A 24,598-nucleotide genomic window follows, 5' to 3' on the forward strand; every position below is an offset into this window, starting at 1 on the left:
TTTGAAGTAATTTAAAAGAATCTTGGGAACTCCTTGTGTCTAGATTTTGAAATAATTTGATAGAATCTCGGGGACTCCTTTTGTTTTGTTTTTGAAGTAGTTTAAAGGAATGTTAGATCCCTCTTGTATTTTTTGTTTATAAAATAAATTTGAAAAAATCTCGGGGACCGTTTTTGTTTTGTTTTTGAGGTAGTTTGAAGGAATTTTAGATTTTCCTGTCTTGTTCTTGAAGTACTAGAAAAAATCTCCGGGACCGCTTTTGGTTTTTTTTTTGTTTTTGAAGTAGTTTAAGCGAATGTTAGGTTTCTCTTGTCTTATTTTTGAAGTAATTTTAAAGAATCTGGCGAACCCCACGTGCCTGGTTTTTGAAGTACATAGTTTTTAAAGAATCTCGAGGACCACTTTTGTTTTGTTTTTGAAGTAATTTAAAAGAATCTTGGGGACCCCTTGTGTCTAGTTTTTAAAGTAGTTTGATAGAATCTCGAGGACTTGTTTTGTTTTGTTTTTGAAGTAGTTTAAGGGAATGTTAGGGATCCCTCTTGTATTTTTTTGTTTATAAAATAAATTTGAAAGAATCTCGGGGACCAATTTTGTTTTGTTTTTGAAGTAGTTGGAAGGAGTTTTAGCATCCCTTGTATTGTTCTTGAAGTAATAGAAAAAATCCCGGGGACCGCTTTTGTTTTTTTTTAAGTAACTTGAAAAAATCTCCCGACCCCTTTTATTTGGTTTTTGAAATAGTTTTGAAATAACCTCGATTACCCCTTTTGTTTTGTTTTTTTTTTTAAGTAGTTTGAAAGAATCTCGGAGATTGCTTATCTTGTTTTTGGAGTAGTTTGAGGGAATCTCGGGGATCCCTTGTCTCTGGTTTTTGAAATAGTTTGAAAGGATCTCGAGAAACCCTTTTATTTTGTTATTGAAGTAATTTAATAAAAGAATCTTGAAGTAATTTGAATGAAAATCCGGATTCACGTGTCTTAGTTTTGAAGTAATTTGGAAGAATCTGGCAAATCCCCCTGTGGCTGGTTTTTGACGTAGTTTTAAACAATCTTGGGATTCCTTGTCTTGTTTTTGAAGTAATTTGAGAAAATCGTGGGGTTCCTTTGTGTAAGATTTTTGCAATAGTTTGAACAATTTTTGGAGATCCCTTATCTTGTTTTTGAAGTAGTTTGAAAGAATCTCGGGACCACTGGTGTCTGGTTTTTGAAATAATTTCTACCCCGATGCTAACTAACCCGGGTGGGTTAGGTAGCATCGCGCTTGCCTGCCACACCTTGGGTCGTGGGTTCGATTTCCGCCCTGCTCTGGGTGTTGTGTATGTCCCCCGTTACCCTGTAATTGGGCCTCCGGCCTGTTGGGTAACGTTAACCAATAAAATAAAAATAAAATAAAATAATTTGGAAGAATCTTGGGAACCTCTTCTGTTTTGTTTTTGAAGTAGTTTGAAAGAATTTCGGAGATCCCTTGTTTTGTTTTCGAAGTATTCTGAAGAAATCTCGGGGATCCCTTGTCTCTGTTTTTAAAATAGTTTGAAAGAATCTTGAAAAACCCTTTTATTTTGTTTTTGAAGTAATTTGGAAGAATCTGACGAACCCCTCGTGTGGTTTTTGAAGTGGTTTAGAACGAGCTTGGGATCCCTTGTCTTGTTTTTGAAGTAATTTGAAAGAATCTTGAGATTCCTTCGTGTTTTGCTCTTGCAATAGTTTAAACAATTTTCGGAGATTTCTTATCTTGTTTTTGAACTAGTTTGAAAGAATTTCGGGGATCCCTTGGGTGGTTTTTGTTTTGTTTTAGAAGTAGTTTGAAAGAATCTCGGGTTTTTAAAGTAGTTTTGAAGGAATCGCGAGGACCACTTTTGTTTTGTTTTTGAAGAAGTAATTTGAAAGAATCTCGGAGATCCCTTGTCTTGTTTTTGAAGTAGTTTGCAGGAATCTCGAGGATCTCTTGTTTCTGGTTTTTGAAATACTTTGAAAGAATCTCGAGAAACCATTTTTTTTAATAATATTATTTCCAGAGAGACAAATACATTTGCATGGAAATCGTCAGTATAGAAAATAAAACAAAAGAGAATACATTTACAATTTACAAAGACATAAGTCAAACCAAGAATTCATTCACTGTATACAAACACTTCTTAACTAAATAATATTCTAGTTTATTTTTAAAGAGCCGCAAATTTGTAGTAGCTGTAATTTCCGTAGGTAACCTATTATACATTTCTAAACCTGATACAAACAGTTTTTACAAATGGTTTTTTTCTTGAATGGAACCTGAAACAGATTTTTTTGTCTTGTAATTTTGTCATGGATTTCATAATTTTTTTAATATTTTCCCCTTGTCTTGTTTTTGAAGTAATTTGAGAGAATCTTGCGATTCCTTTGTGTCTGGTTTTTGTTTTGTTTTCGAAGTAGTTTGAAAAAATCTAGAGATCCCTTGTGTCTGGTTTTTGAAGTAATTTGAATTTGAATTTAAAAAAGACAAGGGAAGTTCTATCTTTATATTTGAAAGAATCGTGGGGATCACTTCTCTTGTTTTTGAAGTAATTTGAAGAAATCACTGGGATCCCTTGGCTTCGGTTTTTGAAATAGTTTGAAAGAATCTCGAGGACCCCTTTTTTTTAAGTAATTTGAAAGAATCTTGAAGTAGTTTGAATGAAAATCCAGTTTCACTTACTTGTCTTGTTTTTAAAGCAAGTTTAAGTAAGTTAAAAGAATCTGAGGAACCCCTCGTGTCTGGTTTTTGAAGTAGTTTGAAACATTTCCAGGGATACTTTCTTTTGTTTTTGAAGTAATTTGAGAGAATCGGGGGGTTCCTTTATGTTTTGTTTTTGCAATAGTTGAACAATTTTCGGGGATCCCTTATCTTGTTTTCGAAGTAGTTTGAAAGAATCTTAGGGATCCCTTATGACAATTTTTGAAGTAATTTTGAAAGAATCTCGAGGATCACTTTTGTTTTGTTTTTGAAGTAATTTCAAAGAATCTTGGCGACCCCTTGTGTTTTGTTTTTGAAGTAGTTTGAAAGAACCTCGGAGATCACTTGTCTTATTTTTGCAGTAGCGTGAAGGAATCTCCGCGATCGCTTTTGTTTTGTCTTTGAAGTAATTTCAAAGAATCCTTCGGTCCCCTTGTGTCTGATTTTTGAAGTAGTTTTGGATTACCACTTTTGATTTGTTTTTGAAGTAGTTTGAAAGAGTCTTTGGGATCCCTTGTAGTGTTTTTAAAGTAATTTGAAAAAATGTGTCTGGTAGCTGTTTTTTTTTTCGAAGTAGTTTGAAAGAATCTCGCGAACTCCTTTTGTGTTTTTTTTTGCAGTAGTTTTGAAAGAACCTCGATTCCCTTTTTGTTTTTGAAATAGTTTAAAAGAATCTCGTTTACCCAGTTGTTTTGTTTTTGAAACAGCCTGAAAGAATCCTGGGGATTCCTTGTGTTTAGTTTTTGGAAGTATGTAGTTTTGATAGAATCTCGACAACTCCTTTTGTTTTATTTTTAAAGTAGTTTAAGAGAATATTAAGGATCCCTTGTTTTGTTGTTGACGTAATTTAAGCAAATTTGGATTCGGCCTGGTGTACCACGGCTACTGCCCATTACTACACGTACTTTGTTCCCAGGTGTCCGCTACATCTCCCAGCGCGTCAACATGCCCCTCCTCCGCCTTCTCCACCAAATCACCAACATGTACCAAAACGTCAAGGACACCCAAAACGAGCTACGCGAGCAACAACCCGTCGAAATCCGCCGACCGAAAACGAGCGCCAGCGACCACATCGACATCAAGCACCACCACTCATCCAGTAAGCCACCACTAAATCACCACTCTTCCCTAACTGTCATCCAGTTTCAGACATCCAAGAACCCCTCATCGACACATCCAAACAACTAAGCTTGAAGATCTCCGACCCGGGATCCGTCACCTCGCAACCTAAACCAGTAGTATCCCCATCACCCAGTCTGCGTTCGCGCCCCCAAAGCTTCGCCCAGAAGCTCCGTTCCACCGGGAAAAGCGTCAAAGGCTACGTCAATCTCAACGAAGGAGTCGGCACACCCTTAACCATGAGCAGCCCTTCAGGCTCCGCGCTGGACCACATGACCGTGTCGTCGGACAAAAGCACAGGTCGGTGCTGGAAAACCATCTACCATCTGGTGGATTTGTACGCAAACATGCCCGACACGAAGACCATCAAACACAGGTTTTCGGTGGGGACGTACGACATTTCGGAGCACTATAAGGGTAATCGGAAGTACGATCTTCTGACGGAGATGAAGTCCAGTGAGGAGTTGGATAAACCGGAGTCGACGCCCCCAGTTCCGACTAGTAAGGGGGCGGTTTCGAAAGAACACACGAAGTTGGTTGTGTTTGGGGTGGCGCGCATACACCGGACACGACTTTTAGCGACGTTGTCGGGGTTGAAACTCGAGGCTGAGATTACGAGTTTGCACTCGAGTTTCACGTGTCGGAAGAAGTCGACGCCTGCGATGCTCGAATGTTCGTTGACGGGGCAAATCGGGCGCACTATGATTAATTTGTTGGAGGGGGTGTCCCCGAATCAGCAAACCGTGGTTAAGGTGACTATTGGAAAGTCGCAGACGTTGTATTCTAGTGTGAAGAAAAAGAGTAAGGATAAGAATTCGGGGTTGTTGACTGTGGGGGCGGTTAACATCGACATACCTCAGCACCCTGTCGCTTTGCACGGGATGGTCACCAGAGGGAGCAAACAGTTGAGCTCGACCTTGCAGGAGTTGAGGGTCACCCGGACCGCGAGTCGGTTATCTAGGGGGGTACAACCCGAAGATGAGCAACAAAGTTCGCCGAATCACCCGACTCGGAACGTACCAGTGTCGAGTACTTTCGCTAAGAGTGGTACTGAGGAGAAGAGTCTTCTGCAGCCACTAGTGATGCAATTTTCGGTCATTTTGCAAAGTTTGAGCATCACTGCGGCTTTGTTACCGTCGTTACAAGCTACCTATAAAATGGACAAGGTTAACAGTTCGGGGGTTACCGGTAGCAAAGCCAAGTTTACGGTTGATTTACCCCACCATTCGCTCAGTTTCAACACGATCCTCCAAGGCTACTACGAAAAAGTCGAGGCTAATTTACCATCCGAGGCCAGTATCGCTCTTCCGGCGGTCCACGTCTCCGCTGAATACATTCCAGAGAACGCCACCACCGTCCACAAGAACCCCGACGGCGTGGTGTTCCGTCAAGGCGGCTACATCAGCGCGCAAGCCGACATCGGGGTCTTCGAACACAGCCTCACCACCGACCTCCTCAACCACTTAGTTTTCGTCCAAAAAGTATTCATGAAAGAGGTGAACGAAGTCGTACAAAAGGTGTACGGAGGCGAACGCCCCGTCCCCATCTGGCTGGAAGACACCGAAGACCCCTCCTCCCTCAACCGCCTCCTCTTCTCCCTAGTCATCAGGATTCGCCGCATCCAACTCACCGCCACCACCGCCGGCAGCTCGGCCGTGCGCCTCGAAACTGGCGCAGTCGTGTTGGAACTATCCAACCGCGTGCAAAACGTGTCCGGGTCGGCGCAAAGCAGCGCCACCGCGCGTCTCTTCGGGAAAGCGCAAGTCGACTTGAACCTGTCTTTAGGTCAGATTATTAGAAATGCGGTGTTCGAGGAGGCCGAGATCGAGTACCAGCCGGTGGCGTTCTTCAATACGCGGATCGGGTTGAGGAACGCCTTCCAGGACGAGATCGTGGAAGGGGAGGATAAGGAGGTGGTGCTGATTACGTTGAAGCGGCCGCTGATTTATATACAGCCGGTGGCGATCGATAAGGCGATTTTGGTGTGGCTGAATTACAAGAATGCGTATGATTATTGGAACGAGAAGAGGGCGAATTTGAATAAGGAGGTGTTGACGGCGACGCAGCAGGTGTATGAGAAGTTTCAGTTCGGGCAGTTCACGAGTCAGTTGAGTGCGCCGCATTTGGGGATGCTGTTTTTGCAGCTGACGGTGGAGGATATGGGGATTTGTTTGCCGTTGAATCCGTTGCCGATGGCGTGGAATCAGAGGAATGTGTATGAGGAGAGTCGGGGCGCGGTGGTGGTGACGTTGGAGAATACGAGTATTTCAGGTGAGTTTTAGGTTTAGTAACGAAATTGAGTCTTATGCTAAAGGAGTATAAAGACTTAGAGAATTGGAAGCATTTCTCCTACAATATTTATTTCTTTCATTATTACTTTATTTTATTTTCACTACACTACACGTGTACAAAAACGGTAAAAAGTACATTGAGGGTTAATAAAGATTTAATAATTTTGATAAAGTCGAAACATCTGCACAGTTGTGACCTATGCTAACTATTACTACTACAAAATTTCATGATGACTTTACAAGACAACAGTTTTGTTCTATTTGTAATTGACTATTACCTCTTTACTATTTTTAGTTTACGTCTCCAGTTTTTCAATTTTTTTGATATCTTGGCTTTTTACTTTTTCAATTTTCTAATTTTTCCTATTTTTCCATTTTTATATTTTAGATTTTTCAGTTTTTTTGATGTTTCGATTTTCCGATCCTTCGATTTTTCGTCTTCCCGGTCTTAGATTTTTTGATTTTAAAAATTTTTGATTTCTCGATTTTTCAATTTTTCGATTTTTTTAGATTTTTAATAAGTTTAAAATTTAAATTTGCCCAGTCATCCCACCAACAATAGGACAACGTCATCTCTAAAATGTTAGTTAAGTTGTATAAAATAAGATATTCCTACACATGTAGTTTATGAATCTGTGTTGAGTTTTTACCCTAAAAAAAAATCTTAACAATTTCAATTTTTCGACTTTTCAATTTTTTGATTTTTAAACTTTTCAATGTTTCAATTTTTGACGTATCTAAACTTTCAATTTTTCGATTTCTCGACTTTTCGATTTTCCGATTTTTCAGTTTTTGATGTTTGGATTTCTGGATCTTTCGATTTTTCGACTTCTTGGTTTTAAATTTTTCGGTTTTTCAATTTATCGATTTTTTTCTTTATTTTAAATTTTTCAATTTTTTACTATTCGATTTTTCGATTTTGGTCTATTTCGATTTTTCAATTTTTCCATTTTTCGACTTCTCGGCTTTTCGTTTCTCGATATTTTGATGTTTAGGTTTCTCGGTGTTTCTTTCAGTTTAACGATTTTTCAAGTTTTCGATTTTTAAATTTTTCAATTTTGCAATTTTTGAGGGATCTAAATTTTCTATTTTTCGATTTCTCGACTTTGCAATGTTTCCATTTTCCAGTTTTTTAATTTTTCGACTTTTCGATTTTTCCATTTTCCAATTTTTCGATGTTTCAGTTTTGGGATTTTTCAATTTTTCGATTCTTAAATTTTTCTTCCATCTTTCAATTTTGCGATATTTCAGTTTTCCGATTTTTCAGTTTTTCAATTTTTGGATTCTTTAAATTTTCGATTTCTCGATTTTTCAATTTTTCAGTTTTTCGATGTGTCAGATTTGGGATTTTTCAATTTTTCTGTTCTTAAATATTTTTTCTATTTTGCGATTTCTCGGTTTTTTAACTTTAGGATTTTCAATTAAAATTTAAAATTTTAGATTTCTCAATTTTTCGACTTTTAAATTTTTTGATTTTGATCTTTCTTAATGTTTCGATTTTTCAGTTTTTTAATTTTTGGACTTGGATTTATCAACTTTTGGATTTCCCAATTTTTCATTTTTTTGATTTCTCGATTTTTCAATTTTTCTATTTCTCGATTTATTCAGATTTTTAATAAATTTAAAATTCAAATTTGCGTAGTCATCCCCACCAACAATAGGATGATGTCATCACTAAAATTTACGTTGGTAATTGTTAGTTAAGTTGTATAAAATAAGATACTCCTATACATGTAGTTTATGAATCTGTGTTGAGTGTTTACCCAGAAATAAAAGAAATGAAAATTGTATAAGAACATTTTGCCATTTAACTTGATGATATAAATTGTATAACAATGTCGTCTAAATGTTAAAAAATAACATAGCCCTGAAATTGTGGTTTATGAATCCGTTATGAATTTTTACCCTAGACATCGAGATTTTTCAAAAAAAGTTAAAAATACATATAACAATTTTTCGATTTCTCAATTTATCTAAGTTTCCCAATTTTTCGATATTTCAGTTTTCCAATTTTTCGTTTTTTCAGTTTTGGGATTTTTCAATTTTTCGATATTCCAATTCTGGAATTTTTTCAATATTTCGATTCTTCAATTTTTCGGTTTCTCGTTTTTTTAATTTTAGATCTTTCAATTTTTCGATATTTAAATTTTTTACTTTTCATAATTCTCGATTTTTAGATTTTTCATTTCTTCGGTTATCCATTTTTAGATTTTTCAGTTTTTGGATGTTTCGAATTCTTGATCTTCCGATTTTCCGACTTCTTGGTTTTAAATTTTTCGGTTTTTCGATTGTCTAGTTATCGATTTTTTTTTCAATTTTTAATTATTCGATTTTTAGATTTTGGCGTATTTCGTTTTTTCAATTTTTCGATTTCTGGACCATTCAATGTTTAAATTTTTACGTTTTTTGATTATTCAATTTTTCTATTTTCGATTTTTAAAATTTTTCGATTTCCCGATTTTTCAGTTTTTCAATATTATAATTTTTCAATTTTTAAAAGTTTAGATTTTTGATTTCTCGATTTTTCGATTTTTCAGTTCTTCGAATTTTTAAATTTTAAATTTTTCAGTTTTTTGATGTTTCGATTTCTCGACTTACTGTCTTCTCTAAATTTGATTTTAAAATTTTTTATTTTTCTATTTTTCAATTTTGTGATTTTTCTGTTTTTCTATTTTTCGCTTTGTTTTTAGTAAGTTTAACATTTTTATGGCAATTTTTGGAAAAATTTTCCATTTCTCGATTTCTCGGCCATTCAATGTTTAGATTTGTCAGTTTTTTGATTCTTCGATTTTTCGATTTGCAGTTTTTTGATTTTTCAATTTCCCAATTTTTCGATTTTTTGATGTTTCGATTTCTTGATTTTTCAATTTTTCGAATTTTTAAGTTTTAGATTTTTCAGTTTTTTGTTGTTTGGATTTGTCGATCTTTCGAGTTTTCGATTTCTTGGCTTTAGATATTTTGATTTTAAATTTTTTTATTTTCCTATTTTTCAATTTTTGCGATTTTTCTATTCTCTTTTTATTCATATTTTCAATAAGTTTAAAATTGTTATCGAGATTTTTGGAAAAAGAAGTTTACAATTTTTTGGTTTCTCAGTTTATCGATATGTCAGGTTTGGGACTTTTCCGTTTTTTATTCTTCAGTTTTTCTATTTCCCGATTTTCAATTTTTAGATTTTTTGTGTTGAGATTTTTCAATTTTTCGATTCTTCATATTCTCGATTCTTCAAATTTTCGATTTCTCGATTTCTTTATTTTTAGATTTCTCAATTTCTGGACTTTTCCATTTCTCGCTTTCTGGACCAATCAGTGTTTAGATTTTTCACTTTTTTGATTCTTCAATTTTTCGATTTTTCTGTTTTTCGATTTTCAGTTTTTTGATTTTTCAATTTGTTTCCATTTTTAAATTTTTCGATTTTTCATTTTTCGAATTTTTAAGTTTTAGATTTTTCAGTTTTTTGATTTTTCTATTTTTCGGGTTATTCAGATTTTTATTAAGTTTAAAAAGTCAACAATTTTTCGATTTCTCAATTATTCTAATTTTCGATTTTTCGGCTTTTCCATTTCTCGATTTTTCAACTTTTGATTTCCCAATTTTTCGTTTTCTCAATTTCTCGATTAGTTAGTTGATTTTTTGATTTTCCGATTTCTCGATTGTTCAATATTTTAATTTTTCACACATTTTAAAATTTTAGATTTTTCGATTTTTTGATATTTCGATTTCTCAATTTTCCGATTTTTCGACTTCTCGGTTTTAGATTTTTCGATCGAAGTTCTTGGATTTTCCATTTTTAGATTTTTTAGTTTTTCGATTCTTGAATTTTTCGTTTTTCAGTTTTGAAATTTTTAGAATTTTCCATAGGTATTTCAATTTTTCGATTTTTCAGTTTTGGGATTTTGCAATATTTCGATTGTCAGTTTTTCGATATTTGCTTTTTCGATTTTTGAGTTCTTCAATTGATTTTTCAATTTTTCGAATTTTTAAATTTTGAATTTTTCAGTTTTTTTGATGTTTCGAGAGTTTTTAAAAAAAAGTTGGCAATTTTTCGAGTTCTCAATTTTTTAAATTTTCGATTTTTTTGGCCTTTCGATTCTTCAATTTTTCGACTTTTTGATCTCTCGTTTTCTTTATTGTTAGATTTCTCAATTTTCGGATTTTTAAACTTGAATTTTTCGATTTCTCAATTTCTCGATTACTTGATTTTTTGATTTTCCGATCTCTCGATTTTTCAGTTTTTCAATTTTTTAGATTTTTCAATTTTTCAGTTGTTCGTTGCTCCAATTTTTGTTTTTCAGTTTTTTGATGTTTCGATTTCTCAATCTTCCGATTTTTCGACTTCTCGGTTTTAGATTTTTCGATCGAAAAATCGATTTTTCAGTTCTTGGATTTTCCATTTTTAGATTTTTCAGTTTTTCGATGTTTCGAATTCTTGGTCTTCCGATTTTTCGACTTCTCGGTTTTTCGATTTGTCTAGTGATCGATTTTTTTTAAATTTAAAATTTTCAGTTTTTAATTATTCGATTTTTCAATTTTTCGATTTCTCGATTTCTAGACCATTCAATTTTTCGACTTTCAGTTTTTTGATTTTTCAGTTTTCCAACTTTTCGATCTCTCGAATTTTTAATTTTTCTATTTCCCAATTTTTCAATGTTTCAGTTTTGAAATTTTTAAAATTTTCCATATTTCAAATTTTCGATTTGTCAGTTTTGGGATTTTGCAATATTTCGATTGTCAGTTTTTCGATTTTTCGATATGCTTTTTCGATTTTTGATTTTTCAGTTTTTTGATGTTTCGAGAGTTTTTAAAAAAAAATTGGCAATTTTTCAAATTTTCGATTTTTTGGCCTTCCGATTCCTCCATTCTTCAACTTTTCGATTCCTCCATTTTTCAACTTTTCGATTTCTCGATTTCTTTATTTTTAGATTTCTCAATTTTCCGATTTTTAGACTTTTCAATTTTTCGATTTCTCAATTTCTCGATTAACTGAGTTTTCGATATTTCAGTTTTGAGATTTTGGAATATTTCGACTCTTTAATTTTTTTAGATTTTTCAATTTTTCAGTTCTTCGTTGCTCCAATTTTGGTTTTTCAGTTTTTTGATGTTTCCATTTCTCGATCTTCCGATTTTTCGACTTCTCGGTTTTAGATTTTTGGGTTTTTCAATTTTTCGACTTCTCGACTTTTCCAAATTTTCTATTCCTCGATTTTTTGATGTTTCAATTTCTCGATGTGTCAGTTTTTGAATATTTCGATCTTAGTTTTTTTTCAAGTAAATAAAACCAGTAGTGAACGCTTACTGCTTTAGCTTTCGTAACAAAATTGACTCTTATGTTGAACGAATATAAAGACCTTAAGAGGATAAAAGCAAATGTAAAATTTGCCTTTCGTTCAGTACTAGCAGATATTAGAAGATTTTGTAAAATTTATTCCTGTTTTTCCTCTCGACTCTTAATTTCTTTTTACATCATTTGAGGATGAGGAAGAAAGGGTGTGGGAGTTCACTTAAACACTGGTTACAATGAAACCTTTTTTCTACTTTACTCAGTAATGCTTTCCCCACTCTTTCATCTACCTTATTACTTTATTTTATTGAGACTACACTGGAATTTCTCCATTATAGCTTGTAGCTCCGGCTCACTCGTCAGCAAGGGTAAATTCTCCAACCTCTGCCTACGCTTCGCAGATGACTTCGAAACCTCCCTCGACGACTGGAAGCCCGACATGACCGACTCCTCCATAATGAACTTGTGCGTGGTGAGCGACGGCACCTACGAAGTGTGCAGTCGCACCATAGCCGCCAAGCAACCCAACGGTACGTCCTCCACCCTCACTTCTCCCTCTCACCTTCCATTTACAGAAAACGCGAAATGGTTCCTCAACGTCCAGTGGCAAATGGAAGGCGTCGACATCCACCTAGACACCAACGTGGGCAAGCAACTCTCCGCCTTGGGTCACACCCTCACCATGCTCACCGGCGCCGAGGAAGCACCCTTCCCCGTCGACTACGACAGCGACGACAACGAACCCATCGACGGCACCCGGGTCTCCCAAGAGAGCATCCTCCCGCCTTTCATGTTCGACCCGAATCTGGACAACCGAAGCCGCTCCAAACTCATGGAGAAAGAAATGAACGAACAGGCGAAAATAATCAACGACTTGCGGACCCTGGGGGCCTCCCACGGCACGATCGAGCTGGAAATGAAGCGACTGCACGAACTCGAGACCATCGTTTATAAGGGTTTCAGACGGGATATGATCCAGAAGTTGCGCAGGCAGAGCATTAAGGCGCAGTCGATTAAGGGTAAGTTCGGGTTGGGGTCGAAGAGCGCCTTCCGGTCCAAGTCGTTCATGGTGCAGAGTCCGATGATGGAGCGCAAAGACAGGTGCGTAAATGGCGCAGTCGGTGGGATTTGATTTCACTTTTGATTTAATTTAGTCCGGATAATCAAGGAGCTGCCACTGGGAATTCTGGGAGCTTTGAGAGTTCGCCCAGATCGGGACCATCAAGGTCGGCTTCGTTGAGAGTGAGGAACAACGAAATGGTGCCGAAGGTGACGTTCAGTGACTCTCGACAGGCGAGTTTGGCTAGTGCCAGCTCTGAGATTAGTTTGCCTGAGGCGCAGCTCGACTGGGCTGAGTATCTAGATATAGATGGTGAGAAGATCTTGCTGAGGAAGAAGTTTCCGACGAGTTGCGAGTCCGTGGAAGAAGGGAGTGGGTTGGAGCTAGCGCATGACCAGGCAGCGACTTCGAGCCCGTTCCAAGGAGGGGGAGGTGCGGCTCAGCAGTCGTCAATCGCGCAAAAAACCCAAGAACCGAACGTCGACTTGGAGTTGGACGTGAAGGTCTTCATCAACAGCGGGAAGTGTGTTTTACACACCAAAGACCCGAGAGAAGACGAACTCAAATTGTAAGACGGTGACCCAATAAGAGTGACTTTAACCCTTGTTTTTTTAGGAGTCGGATGCGGAAGGATCGTAGCTGTTCCGCCGGTCTCCTCGAGTTTCCGCCAACGAGCAGCCCCGATCCCACCCGACGCAACAAAGACAAACTGCTCGGTCAGTCGAGCGCGTCTCGGTTAAGATCGACCCCGCACGCCACTCTAGTCGACCTCACCATATTCCACATCCCGGGAATGGACGTCAAACTACACTACACGTCGAAAGTAGTCTGTGAAAACGAAACCCTAATCCAAAGTCCCGACTTCGAGAAGGCCTTCAGTAGACCACACAGCAAAACGCGCCTGAGTTTCGACGAATCCGAAGAAAACCGAATCGATAAAGCTTTCAAACGACAAGAGAGTCAACCAATAGCGACTCCCGCACGCAACTACGATATTAAAATGTCGAGCTCGATGCACGGAATCACCAACCCGAACTACGGTTGCAGCCCGACTTCGAGCAAAACGAGTTTGGACGATTTGCAGTTCGGCGGGACTCCTACTCCCCCGCACGACATTAAAACCGGGGGACCACCGGGTCATCGCAGAGGCGGCGTTAAAAAAGCGTCGCTTTTCGCGTGGATGACGCTACAAAGTGTCCCCGAGGAAACTATAATCAGTCCTCACATATTGGAGTTTCTGGAGCAAACCCTCGAGCCGATCCCTGCCAAGACCAACTTCAGCACGACAGGTAAATTTGGAAAACTGGCGCCCGACTATGGTTAACCCGTGTTTTCTAGATACCTCGATCCTGCCGTCGGATCAAGACATCACCAACTACGGCAATTACGTCTACGCGAGTTTCCCGGTTGACGTGATCGTCTACTTCCACATGCAACCGAGTACATTCCGTTTTAGTTGTTTGCCGGTGTCGAGGGTCGAGTGTATGCTTCAGCTGCCGTCTCTCGATATCGTGTTCAGTTCGAAGCGCGCCGAGGACGAACTTTTCTGCAGCGAATTCGGGGACGGTGGGACGTCGCACGCCGCCGCCACCGCGGTGGGCGGTTTGAGCGTCACGGGGTGTCTTTCGGACTTCTCGGTGTACATTTTTCATCCGTATGGGGGCAAGAAGTCGGCGCTTAAGGAAGCGCAGTGGTCGCCGCTGTCCGACAGCGAACGCAAAGACTCGCTTTCGATTAACGTGGAATTCGTGAAGTTCCACCTGTCGAGGTCTAGGATGCTGAATTTTAAGCAGGAAGGAGCGACGAAGGGGAAAGGGGGTGATCAGAGCAGAGCAGTGATCAGGTTTTCGAGTAAGTTTGATCTGAGTAGACTGGTTTGACGTATGATGTGGTTTTTAAGAGTGTAGACACGAATGACAGCTTCCATATCAAAATAATTTAGGTTATGTATGTGGTTGTCAGAAATATGTGTATGTCATAGTTATTGAAAAATTTGCCAAAATCAGTCTTACCTTAACAAGTACTAGCCCCGCCCACCCGCCCCTTCTTTTCTTGGAAGGTATCCCATCTGCCAAAGTCAGTCTTATCTTAGCAGGTACTAGCCCCGCCCACCCACCCTCTCGTTTCTTTGGGGATATCGCATCTGCCAACGTCAGTCTTATCGTAGCAGCTACCCAAATTTACCTTTTTTTCTTAATAGACGTAGGCTTCTTTTTGTAACAAGAAACTTAAAAAATGTTTGAAATGGTAAATTTTTGTACGTATCTATGGATTTTGCAATTAGGCTCCGCCCCTCGGTGTGACAACCAATAAAAAATTCATCACAATTGAAATAGGGCGGGTGGGTGGGGCTCAAATTTGTCTTTTTTTTCTTAATAGACGTAGTCTTGTTTTCATAACAAATAAGTTGAAAAATGTTTGAAATGGTAAATTTTTGTACGTATATATGGATTTTGCAAAAACAACGCTCTGCCCCTTGGTATGACAGGGGGGGTGGGTGGGGTTCACATTTACCTTTTTTTTCTTAATAGACGTAGGCTTGTTTTCAAAAGAAAAAACTTGAAAAATGTTTGAAATGGTAAATTTTTGTACGTATATATGGATTTTGTAATTAGGCTCCGCCCCTCGGTGTGACGACCAATAAAAAATTCATCACAATTGAAATAAGGCAGGTGGGTGGGACACAAATTTTTCTTTTTTTTCTTAAGGGTGGCGTCTGGTTCGGTTTCGCCCAATAGTAAATACATTGAAAACATCGTCGTAGTTTCCGGAATTGCATTTTTAAAATACTGAAATCTCCAAACAAGTCTGAATCTAAGTAAACCTGTATTCTGCTACCGCATCACAGCTCGTTTAATGCCGATTTCTCGTTTCAATAGATTTTGACTTTCGCGAGTTAGTTACCTCAGTCGTGGATTTTTTAATATTATAAATGGTATCAAAAGAAAGCTGACACTTTTCCCCAGGGGACATCCTATCTCAGAATGCAAAAAACTTCAGCACTTCGTCAAAAAATGCATCAATGTGCCGGTTAAAATGTGATGTAAAAGTTGTTCAATTTTATAATTTTTTTTTGTAAAAACTGCATACTAGATGCAATTAGGCTCCGCCCCTCGGTGTGACAACCAATTAAAAATTCATCACAATTGAGACAGGGCAGGTGGGTGGGGCTCACATTTATCTTTTTTTTTTAATAGACGTAGGCTTGTTTTCACAACAAGAAATTTGAAAAATGTTTGAAATGGTAATTTTTTTTATGTATATATGGATTTTGCAAAAACTCTCGGTGTAACAACCAATAGAAAATTCATCACAATCGAGACAGGGCGGGTGGGTGGGTCGCACATTTACCTTTTTTTCGTAATAGACGTAGGCTTGTTTTCATAACAAGAAATTTGAAAAATGTTTGAAATGGTAAATTTTTGTACGTATATATGGATTTTTTAATTAGACTCCGTCCCTCGGTGTGACGACCAATAAAAAATTCATCACAATCGAGAAAGGGCGGGTGGGTGGGGCTCACATTTATCTTTTTTTCTTAATAGACATAGGCGTGTTTTCATAACAAGAAACTTGAAAAATGTTTGAAATGGTAAATTTTTGTACGTATATATGGATTTTTCAATTAGGCTCCGCCCCTCGGTGTGACGACCAATAAAAAATTCATCACAATTGAAATAAGGCGGGTGGGTGGGTGGGGCTCAAATTTGTCTTTTTTTTTCTTAATAGACGTAGGCTTGTTTTCATAGCAAGAAACTTGAAAAATGTTTGAAATGGTACATTTTTGTACGTATATATGGATTTTGCAATTAGGCTCCGCCCCTCGGTGTGACAACCAATTAAAAATTCATCACAATTGAGACAGGGCAGGTGGGTGGGGCTCACATTTATCTTTTTTTTACTTCCCGAGCGTAAGCAAAGGAAGTATTGTAATCGAGTCCGTCGGCCGACTCTCTACTTTTACGTTTTCTCGATCTTTCATGACCCCTAGAAGACGAAGAAATAGGTCTCCCATTTCCGTCTGTCTGTCCGTCTGTCCGTCCGTCTGTCCGTCCGTCTGTCCGTCCGTCTGTCCGTCCGTCTGTCCGTCTGCCGTCCCGGATTTTTATTAGACAGATAATCTCCGAAAGTACTCGACCGATTGTTGTGAAATTTTGTACTTATATTAAGAATATCATGTAGATGGTAAAACGCTAACCAAAATTTGTCTAATCATCCCCACCACTAATGCGATGACGTCACTTCAAAATTGTACATAGTAAATGGGTTTTCAATTGTATAAAATAACATAATCCTACACATGTAGTTTACAACTCTGAATCGACTTTTCACCCGAAACGTCCAGATTTTTGGAAAAAAAATCAAAATTATAAAACAACATTTTGAAATTTAATTTTTAATCTGCTAACCAGAATGCTTTGAAATGTTGCAGATGTTTTAAGGCTATAAAGAGCATCATAAATCTTTAGTCAAAAAATATTTGCTTATCCCCTCCAAAAACTTGATGACGTCAGCTCAAAAGTTTGTGGAATAAATCATATCTAAAATGTACAAAATATGATGAGTCTGTACTTGTGATCTATCACTCCATTCATATTTTTTGGATTTGCATATACAGGGTGACTCAAAAAAATTAATGAATGCGTAAATTTATTTTATTGATTTAATCAGGAACTACAAAACCGAATGCTTTGAAATCTTGCAGATGTTTTAAGGTTATAAAGAGCATAATATATTTTTAGTCAAAATATATTTGGTTATCTTCTACAAAAAACTGATGACGTCAGCTCAAAAGTTTGCCGAATAAATCGTATCTAAAATGTACAAAATATGATGAGTCTGTACTTGTGATTTATCATTCCATTCATATTTTTGGATTTGCATATGCAGGGTGACTCAAAAAAATTAATGAAGGCGTGAATTTATTTTATCGATTTAATCAGGAATTACAAAACCGAATGCTTTGAAATCTTGGGAATATTTTAAAGTTATTATAAGCATGGTAAACTTTTGTTCAAAATGTAATTGTTCATCCCTCCTAAAAAAATTGATGACGTCACCCTTAAATTTTGCTGAATAAATCCTATCTAAAATGCAAAAAATATGATGAGTTTGTACTTGTGATTTATCGTTCCATTCATATTTTTTAGATTTTCTTAAGAGGTGGTTCGAAAAAATTAATGAAGTCAATTTATTTTATTGATTAAATTAAAGGCAACACTTATTATTAGTATTACACCCCAACCAACCCAATTTGGTAGACACAAAATTTGTTAAAGGAAAAACTCGGTTGAAACATAAGGGTAGCACGCTTATTTACATCGACTTTAACATTACAGACCTGCATTTGTTTTATGCGCTCACTTGGTTCCGCGAATGTGAAATAGACATGTTTATAATCAACCAATTGTGAATTTCACCGTCAAGAATTAAAATAAAACCCAATGTTTTATATAATAAGCGGAAGTCGAAGCAATGAAACCGATGGTCGTTTTGTTTACAGTTTCTCTGTTTGACTCTCACGTATGCTGTTACGCCTGTCATCTTAAATTAAGAATATACATACACGATTTTCATTTGCCTCTGATACGTATACGTGAGTAAATTGTTTCGTTATTTTATTGATTATTACAAATCAATATTCAAAACGACCCAATTCATTTTCCCGAAAATTTGAGAATATAATAATTTTATTCTTAGTATTACACTACATCTATCCCAACTGATATACGTGTCCTTGCAAAAATGTTGATGACGTCATCGCAATTTTTTTTTAAATTCCCACTACAAAAATGTAATGAGAAAAAAAACACAATAGGCATGCAGTCGTCAAGTTTCCGACAGCGAGGGAAGTACTGTCTAAACTCTTTAGACCAATTTTTTTAATAGACGTAGGCTTGTTTTCATAACAAGAAATTTGAAACATGTTTGAAATGGTAATTTTTTTTATGTATATATGGATTTTGCAAAAACTCTCGGTGTAACAACCAATAGAAAATTCATCACAATCGAGATAGGACGGGTGGGTGGGGCTCACATTTACCTTTTTTCTTAATAGACATATGCTTGTTTTCATAATAAGAAACTTGAAAAATGTTTGAAATGGTAAATTTTTGTATGTATATATGGATTTTGCAAAAATGCTCCGCCCCTCGGTGTGACAACCAATAAAAAATTCATCACAATCGAGATGCGGCGGGTGGGTGGGGCGCACATTTAGCTTTTTTCCCAACAGACGTAGGCTTGTTTTCACAACAGAAATTTGAAAAATATTTGAAATGATAAATTTGTTTCTGCAGATTTAAGGATGCACGATAATATTTTTGTTACAGGTAAACAAAGCTTACATTACGCTTTTAAATTTTTAGACGACTTCTCACTACATGCAAAAAATTTTTCATAGCCAAGCCAAGGTAAATGAAGACCACTGTTTATGGTGGTCGTTGTAATAATAATAATCACAATCTCAATATAACTCACACTTATAAGATCGACAATTGCTCTTCAAGGGCTGTTTGAAAAGTGGCTGGAAATTTTGAAAATCCCAGCTTTTATATTAATCACTATTCTCATGTCCCTCACCTGCTAAATTACTTTTATTCCACATGGATAGTTTTTGTCCGAGAACGTAACCAGCAGAGGTAAACCAAAAATTCGAAGAAGCAATAAAATGAATATAATAAATGCGTTCGTAGAAGGCATATTTTCCAGTTTGTGACGTCTAATCCCGACAGGGATATGAATCTTACCAGTGCAAAAATGAGCCAGTGAATTCCTTTAGTAATTAACCGAAAAACTTAAGTTTTGCAAAATAAATGTTTGCACAATTATTGATCCAGTATTGATATATATTCATATATACTATCACTATACTATACTTATGGTTAAATTTTATTTGATGAAGTTGATTCGTTTGAAAGTTATATTTCGTGAATATACAAGATCGTGCACCTTACAAGCTGTATCTAACTGGTTCATTCCTGGGTCACCGCGTTTAAGCTTCTTCTCAACCTTATAAGCGATCCTCAATATTGATAATCAGGTTAACGTAATTCGAGATTTTTATGGTCTTATAATACGGTGAAAACTGAAAACAATTCGGTATTTTCCTATTAAAATGAGTACAAGTGCTGCACGCGTCACACCAAAAGATGTGGAAAGAGATTATATTTTGTAAAAAATTTACAAATGCACCACTGGCAAAAATTGGTTTCACAAATTGTCATTGCCAAAATCAGTTTTATCTTAACAGGTACTAGCCCCACCCACCCGCCCCCTCTTTTTATTGAAGGTATCTTATTTGCCAAAGTCAGTCTGATGTTAGCAGGTACTAGCCCCGCCCACCCACCCTCTCGTTTATTAGAGAGTATCGCATTTGCCAAGGTCAGTCTTATCTTCGCAGCTACCCACATTTACCGTTTTTTCTTAATAGACGCAGTCTTGTTTTCATAACAAGAAAGTTGAAAATTGTTTGAAATGGTAAATTTTTGTACGTAAATATGGATATGCAAAAACTCTCCGCCCCTCGGTCTGACAACCAATAAAAAATTCATCACAATTGAGATAGGGCGGGTGCGTGGGACTCACATTTACCTTTTTTCTTAATGATACTTGCTAAGACAAGACTGATTTTGGAGAATGTCATATCCTCAGAGAAAGTAGAGGGTGGGGACAATATTCGCTAAGATAAGACTCATTTTGGCAAAGAATATAATCTCTAAGAAAATAGTGGGTGAGTGGGCGGGGCTAATACTTGCCCAAGATAAGACTGATTTTGGCGAATGTAATGTCCTCTAAGAGATTAGAGGACGGGGATATTACTTGCTAAGATAAAATTCATTTTGGCAAATGATATAACCTGTAAGAAAATAGTGGGCGGGTGGGCGGGGCTAATACTTGCTAAGATAAGACTGATTTTGGCGAATGTCATATCCTCTAAGAAAATAGAGGACATATTTGCTAGGATATGACTCATTTTGGCAAATGGTATAACCTCTAAGAAAATAGTGGGTGGGTGGGAGGGGCTAATACTTGCTAAGATAAGACTGATTTTGGCGAATGTCATATCCTCTAAGAAAATAGAGGACATATTTGCTAGGATATGACTCATTTTGGCAAATGGTATAACCTCTAAGAAAATAGTGGGTGGGTGGGAGGGGCTAATACTTGGCAAGATAAGATTGATTTTGGCGAATGTCATATCCGCTCGAAGAAGATAAGAGGGCGGAGATAATACTTGTTAAGATAAGACTCATTTTGGCAAATGATATAACCTGTAAGAAAATAGTGGGCGTGTGGGCGGGGCTAATTCTTGCTAAGATAAGACTGATTTTGGCGAATGTCATTTCCTCTAAGAGAATAATAATAATCTTTGGCTTTATTTTTACTTAATACACATAGTTTTCTTTGAACAATACGATTCCACATGGATGGTTTTTGTCCGAGAACGTAACGGAATATCGGCAAAGGTAAACCAAAAATTCGAAGAAATAAAAAAATTATCCTCCCAAATTCAAATACAATAAATATTTAGTGAAATTAAACTTAATTCTTATACTCTATACTTATGGTTAAATTTTATTTGATGAAATTGATTTGTTTGAAAGTTATATTTCGTGAATAAGCAAGATCGTGCTCCTTACAAGCTGTACTAACTGGTTAATTCTTGGGTCGCCGCGTTCAAACTTTTCCTCAAGCTTAGTACACGAATGATATTTAAAGAACTCATGTGGAAAAACTTAACAATTTATTTTTTACTAACTTGAATTTACACAACCAACTATTACACGATTAAGCATAAAATAATTCCGGCGCTTCTTGTCTGGAGTTTCTCGACACTCTGACTGAATTCCTGAATAATCCCGCCCCCGACGGTAGCCGTATTTAAACTCGTATTCCCTTCTCGATGTTTCCCAATCGAGGTCTTTCTGGAATCCATGGCGACTTCCGTTTCTAGGCCTTTCTTTAGCGAACGCCGCTTCGAACGTTTTCTGGACGCCGCAATCGAGACTTGCTGGTTCAAAGACAGAGCACTAAAATCTATAGCTGTACTCTTCTCAAGGGTAGCAAATATTGGGACCCCCTTTTTTTTTGAAAAATTTAAAACAATCTCGAAGTTCTAGGTATTCCTGTTTGGAAAAAATTTGAAAGTGCTTTGGAGCCTTTAGTTTCTTTTCTTATAATAATTTAATTAAATTTCTTAGAGGATACGTCATTTGCCAAAATCAGTTTTACCTTAGTAAAACCCCGCCCACCCACCCTCTCTTTTCTTAGAAGGTATTTCATTTGCCAAAATAAGTCTTATCTTAGCAGCGACTAGCTCCATCTTTTTTTTTTTAATATATGTAATTTTGCAATTAAGCTCTGTTCCTCCGTCTGACAACGAATGAAAAATTCATCACAATTTATATATAGTTTTCTCTGAACAATAGAATATTTGAAGTATCAAATAGTGAATCTGAGGTTAATTATGTCCAACATTTTGTAAAAATCTAAAAATACGAAGTGTCGGATATAATTCTAACCTCAAATTGACCATTTGATATTTTAGGAATTCTGTTGTTAAAAGAAAACTGTATTAAGAAAATAAAGGTAAAGATTAAGCCCCACCCACCCGCCCCAACGTTAATTGAGATCAATTTTTCATTCGTCGTGAGCCGGGAGGCAAGGTTAATTGCAAAATCCATATTTCTCTACAAAAATTAATTATTTTTAACATATTTTAAGTTTCTCATTTTGGAAAGAAAATTGTAAATGAAAAAAACAGGATAAATATAAGCCCCGCCCACCCACCCTATCTCAATTGTGATGATTTTTTTTATTCATCGTGAACCGGAGGGCGGAGCTTAGTAGCAAAATCCATATTTCTCTACAAAAATTGACCACTTTGAAGATGTTTTACGTATTTTCTTATGAAAATATTACTACATATATGGATTTAAGAAAAAACAAGAAAGTTAAAGCATCTTCAAAATGGTCAATTTTTGTAGAAAAATTGGATTTACAATTAGCTCCACCCCGAATAAAAAAAATCATCACAACTGCGCTAGGGCGGGTGGGCGGGGCATATATTTAGCTCCAGTCCTGAGATTCGTCGCGTGCTAAAACATGTCGTATTGTTCATTTTTAGCCATAATTGACATCGGTTCAGCGTCTTTCAAGTACGACATGCGCCGTCTGACTGAAATTCTCGCATTTCCGAAAGCCTGGTACCGGCGGTCGATCGTCCGCAGAATGTTCCTAGGTGACTTAAGTATGTCCGCTGCGTATAACGAAGAAGACGAGTCGATGATGAGCCAAGGTTCGCCCAATTTGAAGAACCACGAAGCCCGGAAGAACGAGAAGTCGCCCCTTTTGAACAACAAGGATCGACTGAAGCTGAGTTTGGACTCGGATGTCATCAGGCACAACAAAATGAAGGAGCTGGGGCGGGCGTTCAGCGGCGACTCGAACAAGGAGGACACTCCGAGTCCTTCCGAGTTCAAGAATTTGACGGCCTGGGAGACGCTGGTGCTCTTCGCGGTTAATTTTAAGAAGTTGAATGTTCATATGAATATGGGGAATGTGATGGGGAATGTGTCGTGGATGACGAAGGACTTCCGCAGCGACGGTCGACTGAGTATCGGGTCCACTGGACACAAGAATTTGTACATAGCGCTAGGGTTAGGGGGGTCGAGTCTTGACGCTAAGGGTGGTATTGTGGGCGGAAACATCGAAATTGCCAACATTGACACATTCAGTAAGTTATTTTTTGTGACTTGAACAACCAAACATGAATTTTATTGCAGTCCATATACGTGAAGAACCGGAGGTTGAGCCTGACCACACCGTGGGTTTGCGGCTGCGCGCTCTCGAGCTCCGCCTTGACTACATGGCCACCTCGGTCCTCATGTGCCGCGTCAGCGACCTCAACGTCAACCTACGCGACGAGTGGAAACTCAATCGGGCTATGTCGCGCGACTCCATCCCCACGCGCCGCCCCGCCTCCATCTTCATGCACGGTAATCTCACCTGGGACCAGCTCCAGATGATGATCTCCAAATCCACCACGGCCGACCTCCTCAAGATGTTCAACAAGCTGGAGGAGTTCTTCTCGCAGCAGTTCAACAGCAGCAAGAGGGCGTTCAGCGGCTTCGCCGGTTCGTCGCGGCCGCCGCGGGTCACCCCGCAGAAGAGCCGCGAGTTCACCACGCCCCCGACGAACACGACGGACGCCAGGCACCACAGGCACTGGCAGAAGGTCATGGCGCACGTGGGGGGGCTCCAACTGAGCACGATGGACATGCCGCTGCCGCAGTTTGGGACGGTCCTAGGCGGCACGATGGAGTTGTGCGGGAACAACATCTCGCTGGCGTGCTTCCACGGGATCAACTTCAAGAGCAAATCGTGGGCGCTGTTTAGCTTGAGGGAGCCGTCGATCACGTTCAACACGGAGGGGCAGGAGATACCGTCGACGTCAGGTTGGTATTGGAGGAATTGTGTAACAAAAAAAACTCAACTCGGATTCATAAACTATAAGTATATCCGTTCACGATCTTTACATAGTAATATTAGTTTATTCGCCTAAATGTATTATTAATACCGTTTTTAAATTACACCAAAATTGAAAAATCGAAAACTTAATAATTGAAAAATTGAAACATTTTAAATGAAAAAATCGGTAAACCGAAAAATTGAAAAATCTATAAATCGAGAAATTGAACAATCTAAAAATTAAACAATTTAAAAATCGAAAAATTGGAAAACCAAAAAATCTAAAATTGAAAAACCGAGATATCGAAACATCAAAAAATGGAAAAATTGAAGAACCGAAACATTGCATCTCAGAACTGAAATACTGAAAAACTGAAAAATGGAAGGAAAATTGAAAAATCGAAAAAGTGAAAAAATTCAAAACTGAAATCTTGAAAAACTGAAAAATGGAGAGAAAATTGAAGAATCGGAAAAGCGAAAAAATCCAAAACTGAAACATTGAAAAATCCAGAAATCGAAAAATTGAAAAATCACAATTGAAGAAAAAATTGAAAAATCAAGAAATAGAAAAATGGGAAAATCAAAAAATCAGCTAATCGAAAAATTGAAAAATCGAAAAATTTAGAAACGTCAAAAATTGAAAACTGAAAAATAAAAAAATTTAAAAATCGTAAAACTAAAATATCG

At 37.4% G+C, this 24,598-nt stretch overlaps 1 protein-coding gene across 6 annotated transcripts in view; it reads left to right on the forward strand.

Annotated features, from left to right (window-relative positions):
* The window catches only part of Tweek (tweek), a 108,105-nt gene that overhangs the window by 73,441 nt on the left and 10,066 nt on the right, over positions 1 to 24,598 (forward strand). For all 6 annotated transcript variants that reach the window (XM_064069071.1, XM_064069072.1, XM_064069073.1 and 3 more), the window contains 9 exons: positions 3,605 to 3,787; positions 3,832 to 6,078; positions 11,718 to 11,909; positions 11,955 to 12,480; positions 12,534 to 13,007; positions 13,055 to 13,728; positions 13,778 to 14,290; positions 22,569 to 23,177; positions 23,227 to 23,898. In XM_064069071.1, the coding sequence (XP_063925141.1) occupies positions 3,605 to 3,787; positions 3,832 to 6,078; positions 11,718 to 11,909; positions 11,955 to 12,480; positions 12,534 to 13,007; positions 13,055 to 13,728; positions 13,778 to 14,290; positions 22,569 to 23,177; positions 23,227 to 23,898 (6,090 nt within the window). The remainder of the gene's footprint in view (positions 1 to 3,604; positions 3,788 to 3,831; positions 6,079 to 11,717; positions 11,910 to 11,954; positions 12,481 to 12,533; positions 13,008 to 13,054; positions 13,729 to 13,777; positions 14,291 to 22,568; positions 23,178 to 23,226; positions 23,899 to 24,598) is intronic.

Source organism: Zophobas morio, unplaced genomic scaffold, assembly GCF_036711695.1.
Source record: "Zophobas morio isolate AGI-343-1 ecotype UQ-CSIRO unplaced genomic scaffold, CSIRO_AGI_Zmor_V1 ptg000030l, whole genome shotgun sequence".
Classification (NCBI taxonomy): domain Eukaryota; kingdom Metazoa; phylum Arthropoda; class Insecta; order Coleoptera; family Tenebrionidae; genus Zophobas; species Zophobas morio.